Genomic DNA, 27,761 nt, shown 5'->3' on the forward strand with positions numbered 1-27,761 from the left:
AGCATAAAGTGTAGAAGAAAAAAAAAAAAAAAAAAAAAAAAAAAAAAAAAAAGAACATGATGCAAAAATATATACCATTTTCAAATTAGTACCTGCTTCATCATGGTTGCAAATGCCCTCAGTACAGGCCACATCAGATCCTTCTCGAGAGCCAGATTCACTACCCTCCATACTAGATGAATAGCCACAATCGCTGCCATTGGAACGAGCCGTTAAGCCTGGTATTAAATAATGAATTAATGGGAAACACCAGTAAACACCTCACATCAAATATATGAATCAGATATTACAAAAGACTAAAATATGTTCTCAACCCTAATGTGTAGATTTAGTTATGATTTGTATTACTACCCAGTAGCAGTAAGTATTACTGGCAATTCTGATTCTCAGCAGCAATCGCAATTCTGCCAGCTTCCTATTGAAAACCACTATATGTGTTACCATAGTGTCTGCAAATAGTTTGTTTTGGGGGGTTTGCAGTTTTTAAGAGTAATCTTTACAACACATGAGCCTATCTCTTCCTTTAGAAACTGCTGTGCTGAAGTCAATGAGCATCTCTTTTGCATGGAAAGAGTGCATGGAAGTGGAGGGGGTTAATCAATCAAATAATATATTTGCAATAAAAATGGGGACAATCATCTGGTGTAAAGACCACCTACTCACTTGACTTAAGAATATGCGGGACATTACAAAAAATGCACCTATGCACTAACAGGCAGGTAATTGCAGCTTACCTGCCTGTTGTTCCCGGCGCCTTTCTTCCCCGTCACAGAGCGCTCATACACCATTCCTGACAGAGATTTAGAAGCCTCTGCTGAAGTCACGTCTACAGAGAGAAGTCTTCTTTTCCACTTCGTCGATGGGGCAGGACTTCCGAGGTCATTCTGAGTGACATCCGGATCCCTGCTGCCTAACTGGGAGAGCTGGCTGTGAGTAAGAAAGACCTCGGAAGTCCCACCCCACGTATCAGCAAAGGCTTCTGAATTCCTGGCAGGAGCGGTCTGTGACGGCTCTGCGCTGGGGAAGAACGGCACCGGGCACAACAGGCAGGTAAGTTGCAATTACCTGCCTGTTAGTGCTTGGATACATTTTTTTTTGTAAAGTCTCAGATATCCCCTTTACAGTGAGGAATCAAACACCAGGACAAATAAAATTAATTTGTTTTGGAAACTACTGTAACCTTTCAGGGGAAAAAAGACACACTCCCCACATAAGATCTTGTTCTTAAACTTCAGCACAGAATTGTGAAAAACGTTTTGGAGACCCAATCTGTTTCAGGCATAAAGGGGCATGTCCCAGAAATGTCCAGCTGTGCGTGCTAAACCTGCCCCATGCAATGTCTCCATAACAACTTGGATTTGTGTCACGGTCTAGCCACAAACACATTAGTAAATCTCCACAGATGGGGTGATATTTACTGAAAACACTAGATTTGCCACCATACCCTATATTAATATACATATATACCCTTTTTCATGTCTGGAGAAGCCAACAGGCCACTGCGACTTGGACAGGTGCACGAGGAACATGAAGAATTTTCACTTGCTATTGCAAAACCAGTGCCATCTTCTGAGCCATTGCAGGAATTACATCCCAGTTCCATATATCTGGAAGGGTCCTTAAGACAAAAGAAAACATTAGTATTCATTCAAAGTACAGTAAAAGTTCTTGAACATACTACACAAATAGTATGGACAACTTGATTTCCAGGACAGTGGACAGGCTGTGATGGTTTGCATCATGGGAAGAAATTCGGGGGAGATGTCACTGTATGCTGCAAGATTTGAGCCAGGCTGTTTACCCCTGATACTGACCAGGCACACTTTCAGAAATGAGGTGTAAAGTGATACGTTTTTTTTCTTGTTTGGATATTCAAATGATTTTTCCTCTTTTATCCCTGATACATGTGGAGTAATTATTACATCATGTCATGTTTTTCATTTCTTTTCTGATATGAGCCAAATTGGAAGAAAGTTAAAAGAAAATAAGTGTGAAGTTTCTCATGGGTTTTTTATGACCACAAATTACTAAAATGCATTTAAAAATTTGTTCCCCATTCTGTAACAAAATATTTTTATATTTTTATTTATTTATTAGACACTTTTCTTAACAGGGACAGGATTAGTAAGTGATTTGGATTGACAGTTAATAGTTTTTATTTTTTCTCATGTACCTTGTAACTGGGGCTGCTATATTAGACCTATTTACAAGGGAAATGTAGCCCCCTAGATGCATAGCAGAGCTGTCTAGATCTCCTATGACCCAGCAGCTCCCTCCCTATACACAGTGATCACGTGACCGCTGTGTAGGGAGGACAAAGCGCCCATCAGTGCTTCCTAGTAATGTATTCACAGCATTTCTTTAGCGCTGTGTTTAAAGTGATGGAAAAGGCACAAATTGCAAACCCTATGTGCCTTCTCTATGGGGACTCCGGCTGCCATTCCCTCTTCTGCAGCTACACATACGTGTGTAGCTGCGCCACTATCCAGTGAGGTTTTAGAATGTCACTATAGAATAAGAGGGGACCACGCAGTCCTTTAAAATCTCGGGTGGTCCAAAGTTAGTTAAAATGGCCATATTTTGTTTATATCTAAAGCCTCTTTCAGATGTCTGTGATAATTGGTCCAAAGTCTGAATGCACATCTCCTGACCCAAGCGTGACAGCTTCATATATTTCTATGAAGCGGTTATGCGCAAGTCAGATGTGCGGCCATTGCGATCCGACATCGGACTGATTATCACAGACATCACACCGTGTCAGCAGAGTTCAGTGTGTTACAAGGGAAAGCCCTAGTATCTATACAGCTGTCAATTTCAGGAAAGGTATCAATCTACTTTGAAATTCATGTTCGTGGCTTAATACCTAGAATTACAAAAAGTAATTTTGTTCAGCTGTTAAAATGAGCCATAAATGCCGAATCATTGGGAGGCTCCAAATGAGTGAAGGCGCCAGCACATTGAGCCTTTGTGCTCCATGGAAGGTTTATCTGTTTCTAAAGCTTGCTCTGTGACATACATTATGGCTGGAAGGGTGAACTAGTCCAGTCAAACTCCTCACTTGTCATGGTTATTAGAGCACAGTGCAAGACATGAACTTAAAGGGGTTGTCGGCGAATGAGATAAAATGGCGTACCTGCTATAATTCAAACTGCAGCCTGTCCTAATCACGTGTCAGTATGGGCTGCAGACTGAAGACATACAGCTCAAGAGACGTCTGTCTCAACAGACAAGACCTGTATCACACATACAGTCATGGCCAAAAGTTTTGAGAATGACACAAATATTAATTTTTACAAAGTCTACTGCTTCATTTTTTCTAATGGCAATTTGCATATACTCCAGAATGTTATAAAGAGTGATCAGCTTAACAGCAATTATTTGCAAAGTCAATATTTGCCTAGAAAATGAACTTTATCCCCCAAAACACATTTCAACATCATTGCAGCCCTGCCTTAAAAGGACCAGCTAACATCGTTTCAGTGATTGCTCCATTAACACAGGTGTGGGTGTTGATGAGGACAGGGCTGGAGATCAATCTGTCATGATTAAGTAAGAATGACACCACTGGACACTTTAAAAGGAGGCTGGTGCTTGGCATCATTGTTTCTCTTCTGTTAACCATGGTTATCTCTAAAGAAACACGTGCAGTCATCATTGCACGGCACAAAAATGGCCTAACAGGGAAGAGTATCGCAGCTAGAAAGATTGCACCTCAGTAAACAATCTATCGCATCATCAAGAACTTCAACGAGAGAGGTTCCCTTGTTGCCAAAAAGGCTCCAGGGCGCCCAAGAAAGACCAGCAAGCGCCAGGACCATCTCTTAAAAGTGTTTCAGCTGCTGGATCGGGCTACCAGCAGTGCAGAGCTTGCTCAGGAATGGCAGCAGGCAGGTGTGAGTGCATCTGCACGCACTGTGAGGCGGAGGCTCTTGGAGCAAGGCCTGGCCTCAAGGAGGGCAGCAAAGAAGACACTTCTCTCCAGGAAAAACATCATGGACAGACTGATATTCTGCAAGAGGTACAGGGAGTGGACTGCTGAGGACTGGGGTAAAGTCATTTTCTCTGATGAATCCCCTTTTCGATTGTTTGGGACATCTGGAAAACGGCTTATTCGGAGAAGACCAGGTGAGCGCTAACAACAGTCTTGTCTCATGCCAACTGTCAAGCATCCTGAAACCATTCATGTGTGGGGTTGCTTCTCAGCCAAGGGAATGGGCTCTCTCTCAGTCTTGCCTAAAAACACAGCCATGAATAAAGAATGGTACCAGAATGTCCTCCAAGAGCAACTTCTCCCAACCGTCCAAGAGCAGTTTGGCGATCAACAATGCCTTTTTCAACATGATGGAGCACCTTGCCATAAAGCAAAGGTGATAACTAAATGGCTCAGGGAACAAAACAGAGATTTTGGGACCATGGCCTGGAAACTTCCCAGATCTTAATCCCATTGAGAACTTGTGGTCAATCATCAAGAGACGGGTGGACAAACAAAAACCTTCAAATTCAGACAAAATAAAAGCATTGATTTTGCAAGAATGGACTGCTATCAGTCAGGATTTGATCCAGAAGTTGATTGAGAGCATGCCAGGGAGAATTGCTGAGGTCCTGAAGAAGAAGGGTCAACACTGCAAATATTGACTTGCTGCATTAACTCATTTTAAAACTCATTTTAACTGTCAATATAATCTTTTGCTACTCATAATATGATTGCAATTATATTTCTGTATGTGATAAAAACATCTGACAAACACACATATAAACCAGAGGCCAGCAGATCATGTGAAAATATAATATTTGTGTCATTCTCAAAACTTTTGGCCATGACTGTACATCAGTTGGTGGCCGTGGGCACGGCTGTCATATGTGAAGAAATAGATCTCTGCCTCACTGAGCACAAATCAGGTTATCTCCAGCTTCACCTTCCTCAATGTTTGTTTTCCAGGTGGGTGCAGTTACGTTTCTGCTGTGCACTGCTATAAAGCGGTCAGATTAATGGATGAGAAAGATGAAACTGGAGACCTCCTCACTGACCATAACCTGGGTTAAAACATACAGTGGGTTTGGAAAGTATTCAGACCCCTTTAAATTTTTCACCCTTTGTTTCATTGCAGCCATTTGATAAATTCAAAAAAGTTAATTGAGTCTGAGATTGTTTTTTCGTGACATATTGGGCTTCATGTTAGTGGTAAATTTAGATCAATAATTTTAGCATTTATTGGTGAAAAAAAAAAAAATGTCTACTTTACATCAGCACAACTTTGGAAACAAAATTTTTCTTTTGTTAGGAAGTTATAAGGGTTAAAAGTTGACCAGCGATTTCTCATTTTTACAACAAAATTTACAAAACGATTTTTTTTTTTTTAGGGACCACCTCACATTTGAAGTCAGTTTGAAGGGTCTATATGGCTGAAAATACCCACAAGTGACACCATTCTAAAAACTGCACCCCTCAAGCTGATGAAACCCACATTCAAGAAGTTTATTAACCCTTCAGGTGTTTCACAGCAGTAGAAGCAACATGGAAGGAAAAAATTAACATTTAACTTTTTAGTCACAAAAATGATCTTTTAGCAACAATTTTTTTTATTTTCCCAAGGGTAAAAGGAGAAAGTGGACCCCAAAATTTGTTGTCCAATTTGTCCTGAGTACGCTGAAACCTCATATGTGGGAGGGAACCACTGCTTGGGCGCACGGCAGGGCTCGGAAGGGAAGGAGCACCACTTGACTTTTTGTATGGCGAATTAGCCCCAATCGTTAGCGGACACCATGTTGCGTTTGGAGAGTCCCTGTGTGCCCAAACTTTGGAGCTCCACACAAGTGATCCCATTTTGGAAACTAGACCCCCCAAGGAACTTATCTAGATGTATAGTGAGCACTTTCAATTTCCAGGTGCTTCACAAATTGATCCATGAAAAAGTACTTTTTTTTTTTTTTTTCCTTTTCACAAAAATTTTCTTTTAGCCTCAATCTTTTCATTTTCACATGGGCAACAGGATAAAATGGATCCTAAAGTTTGTTGGGCAATTTCTCCTGAGTACACCGATACCGCATATGTGGTCATAAACCACTGTTGGGCGCAAGGCAGGGTTCGGAAGGGAAGGAGCGCCATTTGACTTTTTGAATGGAAAATTAGCTCCAATCATTAGCGGACACCATGTCGCGTAGCGTATGGCGAGCCCCTGTGTACCTAAACATTGAAGCTCCCCAAGTGACCCCATTTTGGAAACTAGATCCCCCAAGGAACTTATCTTGATGCGTGGTGAGCACTTTGAACCCCATATGTCGGGGGGGACCACTGTTTAGGCAAACGTCAGGGCTCAGAAGGGAAGTAGTGACGTTTTGAAATGCAGACTTTGATGGAATGGTCTGCGGGCGTATGTTACGTTTGCAGAGCCACTGATGTGCCTAAACAGTAGAAACCCCCCCACAAGTGACCCCATTTTGGAAAACCCCCCCCCCCCCAAGGAACATCCAGATGTGTGGTGAGCACTTTAAACCCACAAGTGCTTCACAGAAGTTTATAACGCAGAGCCGTGAAAATAAAAAATCATCTTTTTTTCCATAAAAATAATATTTTAGCCCCCAATTTTTTATTTGCCCAAGGGTAACAGGAGAAATTAGACCCCAAAAGTTGTTGTGCAATTTTTCCTGAGTACACCGATACCCCATATGATGGGGCAAACCACTGTTTGGGCACACGTCGGGCCTTGGAAGGGAGGGAGCACCTTTGACTTTTTGAACGTAAAATTGCCTGGAATAAATGGTGGCGCCATGTCGCATTTGGAGAGCCCCTGATGTGCCTAAACAGTGGAAATCCCTCAATTCTAACTCCAACCCTAACCCCAACACACCCCTAATCCTAACCACAAGTCTAACCCTAATCCTAACCCACCCCTAACCCCAATCTTAACCCCAATTCCAACCCTAACCCCAATTCCAACCCTAACCCCAATTCCAACCCTAACCCCAATTCCAACCCTAACCCTAATTCCAACCCTAACCCTAGTGGAGAAATAAAAATATAATTTTCTTTATTCCATTATTTTCCCTACCTATGGGGGTGATAAAGGGGGGGGATTATTTACTATTTTTTTTTATTTTGATCACTGTGATAGGGTCTATCACAGTGATCAAAATGTACCTGGAATGAATGAATGAATCTGCCCGTCGGCATTTTAGAAGATGGTGGTGCCCATGGGGGGGGGGGGGGAAATCGGACCGCAGGGGGAGTGGAGGACAGGACGGAGGGGAGGAAAGACTAACGACGGTCGTGGCAGATCGCGGCCTCCAGCCATGGCCGATGATATTGCAGCATCCTGGTCACCCAACCCGCAGGAACGTGATCCTGGCATATGCTGCGTCACAGGTCGGAATGGCAAAGGTTTTCATTACGCATACGCTGCATCACAGGTCAGGAAGGGGTTAATGTACACTCTGCACCCCATCTTGACTAAAAAACAAATGTAGAAATTTTTGCAAATCTGTTAAAAACGAAAAACTGAAATATCACATGGTCATAAGTATTCAGACCCTTTGCTCAGAAACTCATATTTAAGCCACATGCTGTCCATTTCCTTGTGATCCTCCTTGAGATGGTTCTACTCCTTCATTGGAGTCCAACTGTGTTTAATTTAACTGATAGGACTTGATTTCTAAAGGCACACACCTGTCTATATAAGACCTCACAGTGCATGTCAGACCAAATGAGAATCATGAGGTCAAAAGGTACTGGCCAAGGAGCTCGAGAGACAGAATTGTGGCAAGGCACAGATCTGGCCAAGGTTACAAAAGAATTTCTGCAGTATTCAATTTTCCTAAGTGGCCTCCATAATGCTTAAATGGAAGAAGTTTGAGACCACCAGAAATCTTCCTAGTTCTGGTCGTCCAGGCAAACTGAGCAATTGTGGGAGAAGATCCTTGGTGAGAGAGGTAAAGAACCCCAAGATCACTATATGTCTTCACACATCACAACTGTGCTTCTGGCTGCCGTCGGAGGTATGTGTGACACAGCTTTTGTCAAATAAGAAGCAACTGCAGTGCTGTAAATCTTCAGTCTGTAGCCTGCAGTGACGCGTGACTTGGAAGGGCTGCAGTTTCAATTAAATGAAGGACGCCATTTAATCTCATTCTCGGAGGAACCCGATGCAACAAGCATCTGTGCTTGGGTTGAACAGCAATTTTGTGCTGACAGACTCCCTTTAAGAGTATTACCATCTCAGACATCTATAGTACTGTATATTCACAGGATATGCTATAGATGTCTGATGGATGTGGATCCCACCTCTGACCTGAACTGACCTTGAAAACCAGGTACCCTTTTTGCCCCAGGTTTAAAGGGAACCAGTCATCAGGATTTTGCTAAGTAAGCTGCAGGCATAGTCAAGTTGGCGCCATTACACTCATTAAAATGATACCTGGGTTGATAAAATCAATCTTGTGGTTGTTTGATCTGCATTTGTAGTTTTCAGTTAATTAGATTCTCCTGCTTCGGGGTGGCCTTTATGACATGCTCTGTTCACAAATTTATCCTTATGGGCTTATGACAGGTCACTGATCCTTCAATGCATATAATAGCATTGGCTTTGGAAAAAAAAAAATTACCGAAAGCAAATTGGCGATGGTGGCGCATGTGCATTACCATTTATTGTTTTTCCAATAAATGCTACTGTGCATGCGACTGTGTCATCTTGTTGGAAACAATTTTTGGGGGGTCTAACAAATTGGCGGCGCATGCGCAGTAGTATTTACACTTTTCCGATAGATGCTACTGCGCATGCACTGCCGCCATTTTGTTGTACAAAAAAAAAAATCGTCTCCAACAAGATGGCGATGGCACATACGCTGTAGCATTCGTCAGTTAAGTGGTATTGCGCAGGTGCCATCACCATTTTGCTGGAATATTTCCCAAAGCCAACACTATTACATACAGTATTTAAAATAGGAGGCAGGCCACTGAAGGATCAGTGACCTGTCAAACTCATAAGGATGCGTATGTAAGCAGAGCACTACGTAAAGACCGCCTCCTCCCCACAGTCTGACCTGAAGCTCGAGGCTCATTAACTGAAAACCACAAAAGAAAAAAAAATTAAACAACTACAAAACAGATTTCATCAACCCAGGTATCCTTTTAATCAGTTTAATGGCACCAACCTGACAACGCCTGTAGTTTACTTAGCAAAATCCTGGTGACCAGTTCACTTTAAGAAGGACATTCCACGTTATTAAGCAGCTACAGGTTTCAAGCAATTTGGGAAAGACAAAGAATCTCTCTGCTGCCAAAAAGTGTAAAATAGTGCAATGCCTTCAACAAGGTATGAAAACATCTCAGAACAGTGCCTTATACATTTTCCTAAATAATTACGTACATCTTTTTCATTTTCAACTGTCAATTCTTTGATGTCTGCTGAGGCTGGTATAGCACAAACACATTTGTTTTTTCTTCTATTTTTCTTCTTTTGACGCTTCTTTTCCTGCTTGAGCTCTTGTACTCTCTCCTCTTCCAAAAATTCCTCGCACAACTGTTCTAGCCGACTGATTCCCTGCACCTTTTCAACAGCCATCTGCAAAACAGAAATTGAAACATTAGTTTACTGAAACAACAACAAGTTGGTGCAAAGCTTTGAAGGGAACTTCAAGGCTCCCTCGGTGAGACTCTACATTCAGACTTGACAAATTAATACATGAAGCCTAATAATAGAAAGCTGTAGAGGGAATTTAACACTCTGGAAGTCAATGTTCTGCGATTGTAAAAGAAAAAACTATTCCTCCACTATACACAGCCCCACCAGTCCTAGGGATTGTGTATGGTGCTACAGATCATCAATATATTTTTGGCACTAAAAAGGTTTTTGGTGTACAATGTAAGGTTTGCCATCAGTCCGTGCTTGACACAAGAGTGAGGGCTTCCATTCCAGTGGTCTCATGCACTGCTGTATAATGTATACCAGATGTCAGAGTACCTACTACAGCTGTATTCCCCATTTTTGGCCCTACTGTTTTTTTTTGCATTTTATTTACCTCAAAGCTTTTGCGTAGTGCATCAACTCCAAGGTAGAAAAGCAATTGCCATGTCTGCTCTTCAGCTCGTAGTTTCTGCCAGATTCGGTGGAGCCTCTCGTAGAGGTGGATTCCAAGGCAAGTTAACACTTCTTCCTGTGCAATATCAATAGTTTTTGCATGTCTCTCCCTACGTCTAAGGGGGAAAGGAAGTAAAGGCAAAAAGTTAATACATTTATCGATAGACGCTTTTACAGATTAAAAAAAGAGCAAAATTACAAAATTAATCAATTACAATATTTAAAATAGGGCTGTGGAGTCGGAGCCCATTTTGGTGGAGTCGGTATAAAATGGACCAACTCCTAAAATATATAATAAATTGGGTACAGTAGTTCAATGCAGTTTGTGGGGAATATTTTTTCATAAGAATTTGGGAAAGATCTGAAGTGTCCTATAAATGTCTGTCCTATTCCTGATCTAAAGTGTAGACTTTTCGCTGAGATGAATCTGTGCTACAGTTTATTTTCATGGTAAGTAGTGAAGCGCCTCCTCTACAAATAAGGGGAAAAATAACAAACACACAGGGAATTTAAAAGACTGCATTAATCTCAGAACTTCTGGAGTGAACCAGAAAGCAGGATTAAGGTAAGTACTTCTGAAAGCATAGCTAAACGTTCAGTAAACTGTGCATTAGTTAATAGTCAGTATATGTTCTCTCTGTATGTTTGATGTTCTAGTTTGTTTTTCCTCTTAGCTCCTGTTTGGAGAAATTAGCTGCTCTGATGCCTACGCACATCACAGAGTGAACTATTTTGCTATCAACGCTTGATATGTTTGTGACAACAAAAGAAGGATTTTTGGTACTCACCGTAAAATCTCTTTCTAGGAGCCTTCATTGGGGGACACAGGTAACCATGGGTGTATGCTGCTGTCGCTAGGAGGCTGACACTATACATATAAAGTAAAATCTGGCTCCTCCTCCGTAGCATACACCCACTCACAAGCAGGAAGTACCTCAGTTAAGTGTTAAAGCAGTAGGAGAAGCAACCAAACTCCACATATGTACCGGCTCAACAACCAAGGCACGTAGGCCCAAAGCCAGTACAAACAAATAGGGTGGGTGCTGTGTCCCCCAATGAAGGCTCCAAGAAAGCGATTTTACGGCGAGTACCAAAAATCCTTCTATCGCTTCATTGGGGGACACAGGTAACCATGGGACGTCCTAAAGCAGGGCCCAAGGGTGAGAACAGAAGGAATGCAAAGAAAAAAAGAACTGAGGCCTGCCGGTAACCGCCGCCTGTAGCACCTTTCCTTCCTAGGCCTGCATCGGACTAGACATAAGTATGAACTTTGTAAGACTTTGCCATAACATGCAAATATGACTAGGTTGCGGACCTGCAACCTCTAAAGCCGAGGCCTAGCAAGAAACTGCCCCAGGATTTATCCAGAGTATGGACCGGAGAGGGGCAAGAAGGACCTAGAGAAGAAAGGACACTGTCTGCACTGATGTGGAATGAAAAAGAAACGGAGGACGGCAGGATAATGCTGCCAACTCAGAACTCCCCTGATATCTCCTCTTGTAGCCAATAAGGCTAATGGAACCAAATAGTAGTACTTACGCCACCTGAATCAGATCTTCAGAAACTGTCGTAGAAACTTGAGGATGCAGGTTTTCTCGCCCAAAGCATGGCCAGAATGACCTGATGGGAAAAACTCCAGTCCCTTTCAGAAGTAGGCTTCAAGGCCATGGCGTTAAACTTAAACGACTGTGAAACTGTGGCGGAAGAATATCCGGACGGTCTGGAAAGCCCCAGGAGGCGTCCATGGGCATGTACGCCAGCTCCAGGTACCAGGTCTGACTCAACAGCTTGTAGTTGTCAGGACTACTGGAAACCCTTCTGAATTTTTTTTTTTTGACTCCTGTGATTAAGGGAAGAAGAGGGATAGAAGAGGCATCTGAAACTGGGACCACGGAATCACAAGAGCGTCGCAGCCGACAGCCATCGAATCCTGGAACCTGGTAATGTACCGGGGAACCTTTTCCTTCGTGAAGTCATTAGGTGGGCATCCGGAATGCCCTACCTCCGACAAATTTAGCCGAAGACGGCGGTGTTTAGAGACTACTCGCCTGACGCTAACCCCCGATGATACAAAAAAAAAAAAAAAAAAAAAAAAAAAAAATCGGCTTCCTAGTAGTCTACCCCTGGAATGTGGACGGCTGACATGGCGGGGACATGGTCGTCTGTCCAACACAGGGTCATTGCTATCTCTGCCCTGATCCGTGAGTTGTGAGTCCCACCTTGGTGGCTTATGTTCCAAAGACATACTGATAGGGAATTTAGATTGTGAGCCTCATCGAGGACAGCGATGATGTGTGCAAACTGTAAAGCGCTGCGGAATATGGGAATATGCCAGCGCCATACAAACATAAATACTATTATTATTACTACTATGTAAGATGTCCTGAGCAGCTGCATGCGCCACTTTTACTTTGAGAGTTTGAACAATAGCCGAAATAAGGCTATTTACCAAGTCCCGCGTCCTAGAAGTCTGATCCACCTCCGAGTCAGACTCTGACTGAAAAGCTACATCCGACCAGACGTCCGCCTCCGAGGAGGGGGGAACGGGTAGAGAGGGGCATTTTAGATGCTGCAGAGGGACCCGGTGAACTGGATGAGGAGCTAGACAGAGTCCACTTCCTAATTCCTTCTCCTGATCTGTCCCTGTGAAGGTCGCGGTCGGGTGCATGCGAATCACCATAGGAGGTGCTCGGGGCACTGGTGGCGGCAGACAGATGCGGCATACATTCCAGGACCTGTACCAGGGACTGAAATTTTCTAGTCAGGTCCGAGACTGACTGAGACCTGGCAACAGTCCACTCCGGAGGGAGGGGAGTGCTTTCATCCCGAAAATTGAATCTACTGTCCGGTTGGAGACCGGCTGGGACATGGCAACAGCCCACTCCGGAGGGAGGGGAGTGCAGTCTTCCAGGCAGATGCCGAGGGACCTGGTCTCGCTTCCCTTGTTCCATACCAGATATGTCCTTGTGGACATTGCAGACAGGTGCGTGCAAAACACCATAAAAGATGTTCAGAGCACTGGTGGCAGTAGACTGATGCAAAAAGCACTCCAGGACCTGGGTCATGGACTATGAAACCTGTCAGGTCGGATAATGACTGAGACACGGCAGCAGCCCACTCCGGAGGGGGGCGAGTGCTCTCGACCTGGACGTTAGGGGACTGCTATAGGGCAGACAACACTGTGGAAAAGCTCCAGTTCGGGCAAAAACAATGCAGACTAGTCAGAAGGCTACTGCTGTTATACAGATGGTGGCCAAAGGGAGAGACGAAGACTGCTGCCGGGCATAGATAAGTCTCTATAAGGTAGAAAAAAGGGCAACCAGCCTGGGCTGATCCTACCTGAAACCGAGATGGCGCTGTCGCTGCTCAGGCTGCAGTGTCTCCCAGATCCGGTGCCGGATAGAGATGGATGCCTGCTGAGCCCGCTGGAGATGCACAAATCTTCGTCCGCTGCTACAGACAGAGACACACTGCCTGCTGTGCCCTCTGGGTCCTGCGGCAGATGGTGACAGACAGTGCATGATGCTAAACTTGAAGGCCTTGAGATGCTATACTGTGGTTGAGTCTAGGGTGACCAGGAGAAAGGGCTAGAGAGGCCCACTCACTGACTAAAGAAAACGAGGCCATCAGGAGGGGGCGTGTCTAAGCCCAAGGCGCACGCCGATTGGCCTGGTAATGCTCAGGGCGCGCAATGATTGGACAAGGGGCACTGACTGGCTTGAGGCTGGAAAGAGAGCGTGGTTACGTGGCCGGGAGAGAAGGCCAAAGCCGGGGGCTCAATTAGCAGAAGGAAACAGATAGGCCGCGCCATCTCAGGCTAATGTGCCGGCCGACGAAAAACCAAAGAAAAGAAAAGAGCCCCTCCTAATGGCTGACACAGCGGGAGTGCCAGTAGTGACCGGACCTGCCAGGGAGAGACAGGTACAGCGCCATTCTGCAGAGCGGTGTGTCCTGGATGTAGCCAGGATTATCTGACCCAGCGCCGCCTCCCCTCGGGCATGAAAGAGCGCGAAAGATGAAGCCGCGGCCTGATAGGCTGACAAGCGGAGGAGGCGTGTGCGACCTGCAAACGGCCCAATCGCCGGCGATGACGCGCAGAAGAAGGGGGGGTGCCTGGTGGTGAACTAGAGTGAGCTAATAGGATGGCACGCCAAGGGGCGTGTCCAGCATAGTAGATAACTACGGAAACTAAACAGGCCAAGAGGGGGGCGTGTCTGGTCAATAAAGCCGGCTGATAGGAGACATGCCGGAGAGGGGGGGTGTGCTCCTGACTTAAAATGGGCGAAGGGAAAGAGAAAGCCTGCAAAATGTCGGGGCCACACGCGAAAATTGAACCTGTGGACCAGGGAGGGAAGAGGCTGTCTACAGCGGGGACCTATACACCGGCAAACGGGGGAGCTGCTGCCGGAGGGAGCTGCTGTGTGGGGGGGGCCTCGCTGGCTAACCACCTGATTGAATCCGGCTCCTCTTGATAGATGAGGATTGCATCAGGAGCCCTCGGAAGCGAGAGGGTAAGGGAAATGAAGATCCCTTATTAAAAAGGGGGAAGGCCACCACCGGTGACCACAGTCTTCCTCTCAGGGGTGAGGAGAGGATAAGGCAAGGACTGGCCACAGAGAGTCACCTTGAACCACCCCAAAAGGGGGACAGGGGACAAGTCCTGCAAGCAGGTCCGAAAGTGGGCGATGCGGGTGACACCACACTGCACTCTCGGTCACTTAAATGTGGGAAAACAGGGTGAGCAATCTGCACCCTGTTACCCGACGAGCTGTATCTGAAAAACAAAGGGAAAAGGATTAATAAGTTCACACAGAAACCTGTGAAAGAAAAAACACTGCGGATCTGGTGTTAGATCCAGCTCTGCCTCCTACAAACACTAAGCTTAAACTGAGGTACTTCCTGCTTGTCAGAGGGTGTATGCAACGGAGGAGGAGCCAGTTTTTACTTTATTTGCATAGTGTCAGCCTCCTAGCGACAGCAGCATACACCCATGGTTACCTGTGTCCCCCAATGAAGCGATAGAGAAAAAATTGTTACTAAGACTCTGGCAATAAAAGATACTAAAGTTGATCACAGCAGCCAGTTTCTCCAAACCTTAGTGGAAAAAGTTCTACAAGATTATAAACTCACAAAAGACCAGGCTCTTGCTATTGTAACTGATATTGCTTAAAACATAAGTACAATTAAACTAATGAATGAGAATAATGAAGTTGAAAAGCAGCTAGAAGAACATTTCACATTCAGTATGTTGGAGAAGGAAGGCCACAGTCCTGTTCCCATAACGGAGGAACAAACATTACAGAGAATAGCAAATTGGTAACATTACATAAAGGTCAATGGACACAGATGGCTGAATTGAAGGAATTGCTTCATCACCCATTTACAGTGACTAAAAAGATTGCACAACACATTTTAGGAAAATCTCCTGAGCATGCAGATACCCCATATGTGGGGGGGAACCACTGTTTGGACGTACGTCAGAGCTCAGAAGGCAAGAGCGCCATTTGATATTTTGAATGCTATATTTGCTGTAATAATTAGCAGATGCCACGTCGCGTTTGGAGAGCTCCTGATGTGCCTAAACAGTGGAAACCCCTCACAAGTGACAATAACGGAAACTAGACCCCTCAATAAATGAATCTAAATATGTATTGAGCACCTTGAACCCACAGGTGCGTCACAGAAGTTTATAACATAGAGCAGTAAATAAACAAAATCAAACATTTTTCCCACAAAAATGTTATGTTTGCCCCCAATTTTTCACAAGGATAACAGGAGAAATTACACCAATTTGTTGTGCAATTTCTCCTGAGTACACCGATACCCCATATGTGGTCAAAAACTACTTTTGAGGCACAGTGCAAAGCTCAGAAGGAAAGAAGCGCCATATTGGAGTTCACATTTTGCTGGACTGGTGTAAGGGTGCCGTGTCACATTGGTAGAGCCCCCCCCGACGTGCCAGAACAACAGAATCCCCCATAAGAGACCCCATTTTACAAACCACACCTCTCAATGAATGTATCTAGGGGTGCAGCGATCATATTGACAACACAGGTGTGTCTCAGAATTTTATACCATTGGGCAATGAAAAAAAAATAATTATATTTTGACCACCAAAATTAGGTTTTAGCCCCAGATTTTACATTTTCACACTGGGAAATATGTAAAAATGGCACCAAAATTTGTCCCACAATTTCTGCAGAATGTAGAAATACCCCAAATATGGCTGTACAGTACTAGATATGACAAGACTCAGGAGGGACGGTGCACTATTGGCAAATAGCCATATGGCTAACCAGTACCGTTATACAAAAGGCATCCTGGAGCGCAGAATTTTCTATAAGGCTGAGTTCACACGTCGTGGTTTTTTCGTGGCGGTTTTAAACGCGCGATTTTGCCGCGAAAACTCGAAAAATAAGCATCCCATGCAATCCTATGGGATTCCGCAATGCTGCGCTAATGCTGCGGTTTTCTCCGCGGCGGAATCGCTTCGCAGTAAAAAAACGCAGCATGCTCATTAATTTAGCGGAATCGCGGCGATCCCGCACCCATAGGATTGCATTGTTCCGCTTACTTCCCGCATGTGGCTGTGCTCACCATGCGAAAAGTAAGCAGAACATTTGCGGATCGTACCCACGGTCCGGAGGAGAGGAGACTGTCCTCCGGGCTGTGGGTACCATATCCCTGTAAAAAAAATAGAATTAAAATAAAAGATATTGTTATTCTCACCTTCCAGCGTCCCGCGCAGCCTTCCAACCTCTCTCCACGCTCCCAGTAATCCTTTGCGAGAATGACCGCGATGATGTCGAAATCTCGCAGGAGCGCGACGTCGCGGTCATTTCCGATGAGGATTACAGAGACCGGGAGCGTGGAGAGAGGTGGGAAGGCTGCGCGGGACGCCGGAAGGTGAGAATAACAAAATTTTGTATTATTTTTTACATTTTATCTTTTACTATTGATGCCGCATAGGCAGCCTCAATAGAAAAAGTTGGTCACACTTGTCAAACACTATGTTTGACGAGTGTGACCAACCTGTCAATCAGTTCTCCAAGCGATGCTCCAGATTGCTTGGAAAACGCTAGCATTCTGCAAGCTAATTACGCTTGCAAATCGCTAGTTTTTCCGCGGGAATTTAAAATGCGATTTTCCCGCGGAATGGAATTCCGGAATTCTCGCGGTAACTTCCGCGAGAGTTCCGCTACGTGTGCACATAGCCTAACAGCTTGCGGACTCCATATACACATCCCTTAAGAGCTAGAAGGGCAGAATTCCCCATCAAGTGACCCCATTTTGAAAATTATACCCCTTTGGGGATTTATCTACAGGTGTCGTGATGATTTTTACTCAACGGGAGTTTTTCAGAAACAAGCAGCAGTCAACGTTGCCGAGTGAAAATTAAAAACTGCTGTTGTAATGACCAGCTCATGCACCTGTAAATTAGGTGGGCTCTCATTGCTACAGAAATGCCAAACACTGTAGACGCTATATATGGTTTAAGCACACTGGGGCTCAGAAGGGAGGTGGACAATTGGATCTGGAAGTGCAGAATTTGCTGAATTTGTTTTGGGAGGGCGAGGGCCATTTCACTTTTCCAGAGCCTTTGTGCTACCAGTAAAGCAGAAACTCCCTATATTTCCGCTAACAGATGAAGGACCTGAGTGGGGACTTGTTTTTTTTGTGGATTGAGTTGAAGCTTTTATTGGGAATATTTTACCTAACAATTTTAGTGACATTTATCCTGCACGATACGCTGAATACTTACATCAGGGTATCCCTTTAAATCTCTGAGTGACGTAATTCAGATGAAACCCCCCAAGGGATCCATTCACTATAATGAGGCAAAATATTAGTAAAGCCACAAAAGAGAAATAAAATCCTCCAAAAAAAAAAAAAAAACAGCAGAAAAGGGCAGCACCTGCCCAGGTCTTTGAGCAAATGCACTACAGGATGCAGCCAGCCCATATGGCAAAACGCTGAAACACAAGTGCAAAATACTAAATAGACAGTCACTCACCACCTACCCATTGATGGAGGGGGTGACTGCTTAGTATACATTTGCACAATGAAGGCCTGTATAGGGCGCTGTTCACATAAAAGTAATGCATAGTGTCTGGTTCTCAGCCTATTAGTCTTGCCCCTACAAAGTCCTGGGTAGGTAAGCGGTGCTGCCTTTTCTCTGCTATTTTTTTTTAAATTTTGGAGCATTTCTGTGGCTTTGCTATTAGTTTATTGATAGGACTCGCAAGCGTGGGGACCCTTGACTTGGGTTGCAAGCTTGTATATTTTGACCAAAATATCGACCAATACCTCACTATTTTTATGTACTATATTTTTCAGGGTGCAGCCAAGCCCAGCACGTTTGGTCTTGTATACAGGGGTGTTCACACTGGGATGCATTGAGAGAGTGCTGGCCAGCCCACCTAATTGAATAGTAGGGGCGTGACTAATAGGCTGAGAACCAGACACCCAGCATTATCTTTATGTGAACAGCGCCCTATACAGGCCTTCATTGTCCAAATGTATACCGAGCAATTACCCCCTCCAAGAATGGGTAGGTGGTGAGTGGCTGTCTATTTAGTATTTTGCACCTGTGTTGACAACATCTTGCTATATGGGCTCTCTGCATCCTGTAGTGCATTTTTTATTTTTTTTTTAACTATAATGAGGCAGCAGAGTTACTCTGGACTCGGGCTTGCCTCTGTTCAGCGGTGTCATTTTTCACAGGTGCACAAAACCATGGCTGACGGCACTTTTATGCCCTCCTACTTAAAAAAAAAAAAAATAAAAAAAAATAATATATATATATATATATATATATATATATATATATATAATAATAACGGACACCGCTGGATCATAAGTCAGACGGCATCCACAGTGCCTCAATCTGACACATTACAGGGAATCTTCCGCCAGGGGTTCCGTCTGAATCCCGCATTTCGGAGATTTACACAGAAACTCCGGTGTAAGCACTCAGTGCAGTGCGCAGGATAAAGGTGAGCTGATCTTTAAGGGATAGTTTTTTTTGTGTGTAATTTTTCAAAAAATATTTTAACAATTTTTTTTTTCCCCCCACTCTTTTTAATACTTATTCCCGCTATAGGACTTTCACTTTCTGCAGTGTGATCGCAGTTATAAGGTATAGCCGTGCAGCAGCATATATACCTTATATATATACCTTATAGCTCGTCAGCCTTGCAGACACAAGTTAGTTAAATTATGCATTGCGCATGATCTAACCAAGTTACTTATGCCTGGTGACCCGAATGTCGATTGGGTCACCATGGCAACGATCGGGGCCATGTGATGACGTTGTGGGATCTCCGATTCAAGGGCATAGGGTCTTTCTTCTCTGTCTGCTCTTAGGCCGTTAAATGCTTCTGGCACTGTGAGTGGGATGTCAGCTGTCAGAATCAGCTGACAACCGGCTGCAATCGCCAACGTACAGCCCCCTGTGCGCGGGCGATTGCCATGACATACATGTACTGCATTGGTCGGGAAGTCCTTCCCGATCATGACGTACATGTATTGCAACTGTTGAGAAGGGTTAAGAATATTACTGCATTCACCAACGTACAGCCCCCTGTGCGCGGGTGATTGCCATGACATACATGTACTGCATTGGTCGGGAAGTCCTTCCCGATCATGACGTACATGTATTGCAACTGTTGAGAAGGGTTAAGAATATTACTGCATTCATTATTGGTTGATAACAGAGGTCGCATAAAAAACAAAAAAACACGCCGGAGTGCTCCGTTAATTCAAATATTTCTGAGAAACATTTTCTATACACGTTGGTCGTTTTTTTCCCCTGATGTTCCAATCTGCTGCAGGTTTCTATGACAATAAAAACAGGATATTTTATATTATTGAAATTTACATATTAAGAAGGAAAAGTAGGCAATACATTTCCTTTAAACGGATTGTCCTCCGGGTAACATCCTCCCCATAGTCTAGAAGAGGCCATTCATATAAAGTGATAAAAGGTGATTTCTTAACAAAAAGCCATCTGATATGAGGCATTAGTCTCCTCAGCAGTCTATAACCTGTATGCCCTCCATATTTAATAGGTTAGATAGGTCAAATATGGATAGATTCCCTTTTAAGGAGTAGCAGAAATTAAAATAACTGTAGTAATAAAAAAAATGCTCCACACATCTGTAACATCAATATGTTAATAGTCATAATAAAACTTACAATGGCTGATAAAAGGTAAAAATAGTAAACGCTAGAAGCCAACTCTAGCACGTTACATACTCATACCCTCCGGCGAATTCTGGCTCTGCTCTACCGAGAAGATGAGCAATGAAATCAGTCTCACAACAGACATGAATATGGCTCTCATGTGGACAGCAGCGAAGACCTTCATAAAGTGCTGCACAGTAGCCCTTTTCTTTACTACAGTCCAGATCACCAATCAAAATGTTGTACGCTCTAAGTACTTTGTTCTTGCAGTCTGTACAAAACCTGTTGATGGAAAGGAAATTGTGAGTATAAAGAAAATACTGTATATAAAAAGTGAAAAGGTGTTCAACATGCATTACCCTGTTCCAATCATGTAAATAAATAATGGTAAGCAGGTCATATCCAAACTACCATACCATTACGACAATGGTGACAGTGCAGGCACAAGAGCTGTGCCCGCACGCTCATCAGCGGGAGTCAGGTGTAACTAATAGCTGATGACTCCGACCCATGCCATTGAACCCCTAGATGCTAGTCAAAAGTGACACTACTGTGTATTTACAACTGGAATATATTAAGTGCTAGTCTAGAGCCTAGTCTGCTGCCAGATTAATCCGCCTATCCCCTGGCCTCTCATCTCTGTCAATCCCTTCACTGGCTCCCCATTACCCAGATACTCCATGTCAAAACCCTAATAAAGGCATAGAAAGCCATCCACAAGCTGTCCGCTCCACACATCTGTGACCTAGTCCCCTGGTACTTGCCTGCATGCAACCTCTGATACTCACAAGATCATCTTTTCTACTCCTCGCTTATCTCCTCTTCCCACAAATCTCTTGCAAGCTTTCTCCCATGCATTCTGCCTCTGGAACGCTCTGTCCAAAAATATCAGAATCTCGCCTACCATGAAAACCTTCAAAAAGGAACCTTAAGACCTACCTCTTCCGGCAAACATAAACACCCGAAGAAACTCTCGCTCTACTGTAAAGCTGGACATCTACTTCTACCCTCACCCAGACTCTTGCCTACCAAGGAAACCTTTAAAAAGGAACCTAAAGACCCATCTCTTCCGGCAAACAAAACACCTGAAGTAACTCTCGTTCTACTGTAAAGCTGGACAACTACTTCTACCCTCACCCATCCCTTGCAGACTGAGCCGTCACGGGCATGGTCCTCTCTCCTGTACCAGTAGGTGGCTTGTATTGCTCAAGATTATTACTCGTTTTTTATTATGTATACCCCTTTCACATGTAAAGCGCCATGGAACAAATGGTGCTCCAATAATAACCAACATAAAAACAGAGCCCATGTGTTAGAAGTGTTGAAAAAAACAATTACATACCTGTGCTTACGAAGGTAGTTTTCCAAAGTTTCCAAAAGACAACTTGAATCAATTAATACCACTTCATCACGGCATTCCTGGGACATTATTTCCCAGATATCCATCCAGTTTCCCCTGTAAGAAGGGAAAATATTATTAAAAAAAGAGAGAAAGGATTCAGAAAGCTCTAGATGAGCTTGAACAATGGACAACAACTAAGAATGGTATTCATCAGGAAGAAATACAAGATTCTACATCTGGGAAAGAAAAATGAAAGTTACATCTACAGAATGGGAGGAATAGAACTAAGCAACAGCACGTGTGAAAAATACTTGGGTATATGAATAGACCACAGACCGCACGAGTCATCAATATGATGCAGCAGCAAAAAAGAAACAGTTCTGGGATGAATTACGAGAAGTATAGTCTAGATCAGAGATCCAAAACCTTTCTGACCTTGAAAGTCACATTCATCTATGAAAGAGGGTCACGAGCCACATTCAACTCTGAGAGAGGGTCTCGAGCCACATCCAGCTTCTGCCCCACTCACAGTAGTGACAACCAGAGCCCCCATTACCGGTATAATTACAGTCAAAGCTTTTCCACTGAAATCACACCAAGGCAGTATGCCAAGCTTTATGGTTTCCTATCTTACCCCCCACATTCAGATCTGCTCTTCTGTGCAGGGCTACAAACAAAAGTCACCAACTGGAGATCTGCTCTTAACAGCTGTTTGTTACACCTGGTGATGGTGCACCAAGTTGGCAGACAGTTGCGAGCCACACATCACGGACCTGCGAGCCACACGTGGCTCCCGAGCTACAGGTTGGGGACCCCTGGTCTAGATCATGTGAAGTAATTATCCCCTCTTTACTCCTCCTTGGTCAGACCTCATCTAGAATACTGTGTCTAGTTCTGGGCAACATATTTATATATATAAAAAAAAAAAAAAAAAAAAAAAAAAAAGATTGGAGCAAGTTCAGAAAAGAACTACCAGGAGGGTGAGTGGACTGCAAAATATGTCCTACGAGGAACAGTTAAAGGATCTGGGAATGTTTAGCTTGCAAAAAAGAAGGCTAAGAGGAGACTTAATAGCGGTCTACAAATATCTGAAGGAATGTCACACAGTGCAGCGGAATCATTCATATTCTCGTTTGCAAATGGAAAAACGAGAAGCAACTGAATGAAACTGAAATGGAGAACATATTATAATTTTATTTCTATAGTGCCGACATAATCCGCAGCACTTTACATTTTAGAGGGGACTTGTACAGACAATAGACATTACAGCACAACAAAAGACACATAGATCAAAACAGATACCAAGAGGAATGAAGGCCCTGCTCGCAAGCTTACAATCTATGAGAAAAAGGGGAGACACGGTAGGTGGATGGTAATAATTGCTTTAGCTTTTCGGACCAGCCAAAATGTAAGAATCGGGTGTTCATAAAATGCTGCATGAACCGGGTTATCAGCTTGACCAGCTCTCGCCCCACCTCATCCCTAATTTTGCCACAGTCTTCATCCCAACCCTAACCCACCTCTTCAACCTTTCACTTACAAATGGTGTCTTTCCCTCATCCTTCAAACATGCCTCAAATCACACCCATCCTCAAAAAGCCCTCCCTCGACCCATCCTGTGTGTCTAACTATCGCCCGATATCTCTTCTCCCTTACGCCTCAAAACTACTGGAACAGCATGTATATCTTGAACTGTCCTCCCACCTATCCTCCTGTTCCCTTTTTGACCGGTTACAATCTGGCTTCCGACAGCATCACTCAACTGAAACTGCCCTATCTAAAGTCACTAACGACCTACTAACCGCCAAGAGCAAGCGACACTACTCTGTCCTCCTTCTCCTGGACCTGTCGTCTTCTGCCTTCGACACTATGGACCATTCCCTCCTGCTACAGATTCTCTCATCTCCTGGCATCACAGACTTGGCCCTATTATCCTGGATCTCATCATACCTAACAGACCGAACATTTAGTGTCTCCCTCTCACACACCACCTCTTCACTTCGCCCTCTGTCTGTCGGTGTTCAAGGCTAAGTCCGAGGACCCCTACTCTTCTCCATCTACACCTTCAGCCTGGGACAGCTCATGGAATCCCACGGCTTGCAGTATCACCTCTACGCTGATGACACGCAGATCTACTTATCTGGACCTGACCTCACCTCCTTACTGACCAAAATTCCACAATGCCTGTCTGCTATCAGCCTTCTTTTCTGCTCGCTTTCTCAAACTGAACATGGACAAAACAGAATTCATCATCTTTTCCCCATCTCACTCTACTCCCCCTCCACCAGACCTATCCATCAATGTCAATGGCTGCTCACTTTCCCTAGTCCCACACGCTCGGTGCCTTGGGGTGATCCTCGACTCTGACCTCTCTTTTAAACCACATATCCAAGACCTTGCCTCCTCCTGCCGCCTCAAACTCAAAAATATTTCCCGGATCCACGCATTCCTCAAACATGAAACCACAAAAACACTAGTGCACGCCCTTATCTCCTGCCTCGACTACTGCAACCTCCTACTGTCTCTGGCCTCCCTTCCAGTCCATCCTACACTCTGCTGCCCGACTAATCCACCTGTCCCCCCCGCTAGTCCACAGCCTCCCCCCTTATGCCAGACCCTTCACTGGCTACCTATTGCACAGAGACTCCAGTTCAAAACCCTAACCATGACATACAAAGCCATCCACAACCTGTCTCCTCCATACATCTGTGACATGGTCTCCCGGTACCTACCCGCATGCAACCTTCGATCCTCTCAAGATCTCCTTCTCTACTCCCCCCTCATCTCTTCTTCCCACAACCGCATACAAGACTTCTCCAGTGCCTCCCCCATACACTGGAACTCTCTGTTGCAACACATTAGACTCTCACCAACAACACAAACCTTCAAGAACAACCTGAAGACCCACCTGTTCCGACAATCCTACAGCCTGCAATGATCCTCAGTCTTCTGAACCACCACATAACCAGCTCTACCCTCTCCTAGTGTATCCTCACCCATCCCTGCACACTGTCAGCCCTCACGGGAAGGGTCCTCTCTCCTTCTGTACTTGTGTGTCCCTTGTCTTACACATGTTTATTGTACTTGTCTATATTTCCCCTTTTCACATGTAAAGCGCCATGGAATAAATGGCGCTAAATGAATAATAATCAGCTTAAGTATGTAACAGTACAGACACAGAGGGCTATTAAATGCATAAAGCATGTGAGAACATGATGCTAGGAACCTGGTTACGATTAGATATAGATTAGATATTAGAAAAAACTTTTTGACAGTGATCAATGAGTGGAACAGGTTGCGAGTTCTGATTCAATGGAAGGCTTCAAACAGAGGCTGGACAGATATCTGTCTGGGATGGTTAATTGAATTCTGCATTGAGCAGAGGGTTGGACACGATGATTCTAGAGGTCCCTTCCAATTTTAACATTCTATGATTCTATTTGCTTGAATAAGTCTCGAAACATAAGTTAAAGATTTACCACAGCTCATCGATATATGCTGAAATTTGATAAACATTTAATATAGTAGTTAAGTAATTAAAAAAATATTGTTTAGTATTCTCAAAACCTCTGAACACAGTTACAACATGTACAGTTTACATCCTGAGGCTAAAAGATTAAAGGGATCCTATAAAATCACAGGCAGCATGAACCAGAGCCTGGCTGCGTGATTTTGTCTTTCTCCGAAATGCTGGGGTGTTTGTCCATGAAGTTGGAAAAAATGCGTGGCCAGCCTCTCCAGATCACAAAAAGGTAATTGATGCAACGCATCTATAATTCAATCCTCTCCGTATCCTGGCCGATGCCATTGCCAAATAGGTAACTGACAATGACACATGAAGTTTGGAACTGTGTGGTTAGTCTGTCAGCAAAGCATTGGCAAATGGTTGCTCCTAGCACGTTACCATTCAGAGGTCCTGCTCTGGAACTGTATGTGGTCTGCCATTTTGTTGCAACCCATTTCAGTACCATACATGAAACCAGTGAGCCATTCTTTCACAAATGTATGAGTCACACATGTAACACACAAAAGCCTTGTGCCGTTGTGATCTTTTTTACTGATCCGCTGTACAAGCATTTAATTTTGCAGGTAAACAATTGTTTCGCCTGCAAGACAGCACGGCTGATCAAATAAAAACCCGAATTCCATGAGTGAGAAATGTGTCCCAACTCTTTTGTCCAAACTGTGTAAGTATGTAACATAACTTAAATCATGTCAATATGCTTCATTACAGCAATTCTATAAAGTGACAAAATAAAAACTTACCCCAAAGGTTTTGGTTTGTGTGTGTCCAGAGAATGCAGTTGACATCTTTTATTTTTCTTGCTTTTCGGAATTGCTTCTATCATACAGCTGAGCTTTGTCCTATAAAATAAAATATGCATTTAGAGCCATAATAATTGAAGGGAATCTGTCAGTAGGTTTAGAGATGTAATTTGAGTGCAGCATTATGTAGGGGCACAGACCATGAGTCTAGTATCATTATTCCATGATTCACTTACTGGACTGCTTGGTGCAGTTTTGATAAATTTCTCTGCTTTAGATGTAGAAGTGGTCACAACTGAAACTTCATATGTACATTGGCATCTTGCTGATAATGCACATTCAGTGATTCTGGTGGGGTTACACTGATTTTACTGACTGGTCTGCAGTTGAGAAGTAGTTTTCTAGTCACAACGTCCTGCTGTTAAAACACTGTAGGTTCAATACAACAAACAGCCTGGAATCAGGTTCTCTTTCCCAATATTATGCTGCTCTCAGATTATATAGCAAGAACTTTCTGACCGATTCCCTTTAAGACAGCAGTGGAACACAGCAAATTTAATGAAGGAAAACCTGGTGAGAGATGCACATAATTCACTAAGAGGTACAGGCAACTCAATGAATTAGGCACATCTATACAACTGGCGAGTGCCTATGTCAGAATTATTACTCCAGTCAGGGGCTGGTGTACATTTCTGGTCATAGAGCTGAGTGTCAAACACCTCCACAAGTGCAGCTCTCCTCTCAACTCTGTCCCTCCCTCCACACTGACTGCTGTGATATAAAAGCTGAAGGTGCTTGCAATCAAACTGCTCTACACCTCCTCATCCCTCACCGACTGCCTCATGATGAAAGCTACAAGAGGTGTTTGTAATCACACTCAGCTCTGCTAAACTGAATGCTAAACTGAACACAGTAGATGTAGGAATAAGAGATGCAGAGATATTAAATTACTACCATACCAGAGATTCTCCTCCGGGGGGCGTGTACTTTAATCCATGCATGCCGCCTCTTGCTTATGATTATTGGTCAACGTCATGCAGAGAAGTACATGCCCCCAGAGAAGTATCTCTAGTAATGTTCCATTGGGCTGCTCATAAATTATAACCTACTGCATATGAGGCTACTGAGGTCGGGTCAGGAGACCTGCAGCCAGTCCATGCATTGATGTCTGTGCTGGGACAGAGTTTTGCAGATGTCTGTATCAGCCCTTACAATAACGTAGAATAGTATTAAGACAGGTGTCTTTGGGTATTGGAAGTAGAAAAGATGAGCTCCAAATGTTCTAATTCTGTAATACCAGATCTCTGTAGTATTTAGAGGTTGATCACATTGCTGTCCACCCAGTCTTTCTGATCTAATACTACTGGAGATATCAGGGGTGCTGAGGTAAGAAGGGGATGCTCACACTGCTGTCCACATCTTTCTGATCTAATACTATTGGAGATACCAGGGATGCTGAGGTAAGAAGGGGCTGCTCACACTGCTGTCCACATCTTTCTGATTTAATACTACTGGAGATACAGGAGTGCTGAGGTAAGAAAGGGCTGCTCACACTACTGTCCACTATATCTGAATGCTGAGTGGCTGCTGTAACCTGTAAATTGCATGATAGTACATGGTGTACCAGATTTCCAGGTCACAGCACCGGAACTTACTTCTGCAGGCATCTGTCCTTTTAAGATCCTAGGACAGTTTTCTGGCAGAGTAACAAAAAGATGTCCATTTTAATGTATTATGGTGATTACCTACCTAGATAAAAATGTGTTGCTAACTAAAAAGGTATTTAAAAAACTATTTTATAATGGATTTTCTATTTCCTGAAAACTCTTACCTCAGAATTCTGTCCAAGTTGGGTAAATATAAACGGTGATTCAACACTAAATAATATCTTAAGT

General features: G+C 43.9%; 1 protein-coding gene across 2 annotated transcripts in view; it reads right to left on the bottom strand.

The window, feature by feature from the left end:
* GGNBP2 (gametogenetin binding protein 2) overlaps positions 1–27,761 on the bottom strand; it is a 96,163-nt gene that overhangs the window by 16,829 nt on the left and 51,573 nt on the right. The window contains exons 4-10 of one of the 2 annotated variants that reach the window (XM_073560783.1): positions 25,867–25,965; positions 21,601–21,714; positions 20,337–20,540; positions 10,015–10,189; positions 9,363–9,557; positions 1,468–1,618; positions 93–218 (exon numbers count right to left, since the gene is read on the bottom strand). In XM_073560783.1, coding sequence (XP_073416884.1) covers positions 93–218; positions 1,468–1,618; positions 9,363–9,557; positions 10,015–10,189; positions 20,337–20,540; positions 21,601–21,714; positions 25,867–25,965 — 1,064 coding nt within the window. Of the gene's footprint in view, positions 1–92; positions 219–1,467; positions 1,619–9,362; positions 9,558–10,014; positions 10,190–20,330; positions 20,541–21,600; positions 21,715–25,866; positions 25,966–27,761 lie in introns of both variants that reach the window. The other variant, XM_073560782.1, reaches the window with a different exon arrangement.

Source organism: Dendrobates tinctorius, unplaced genomic scaffold (assembly GCF_039654945.1).
Source record: "Dendrobates tinctorius isolate UK_male_01 unplaced genomic scaffold, ASM3965494v1 ptg000304l, whole genome shotgun sequence".
NCBI classification, from domain to species: domain Eukaryota; kingdom Metazoa; phylum Chordata; class Amphibia; order Anura; family Dendrobatidae; genus Dendrobates; species Dendrobates tinctorius.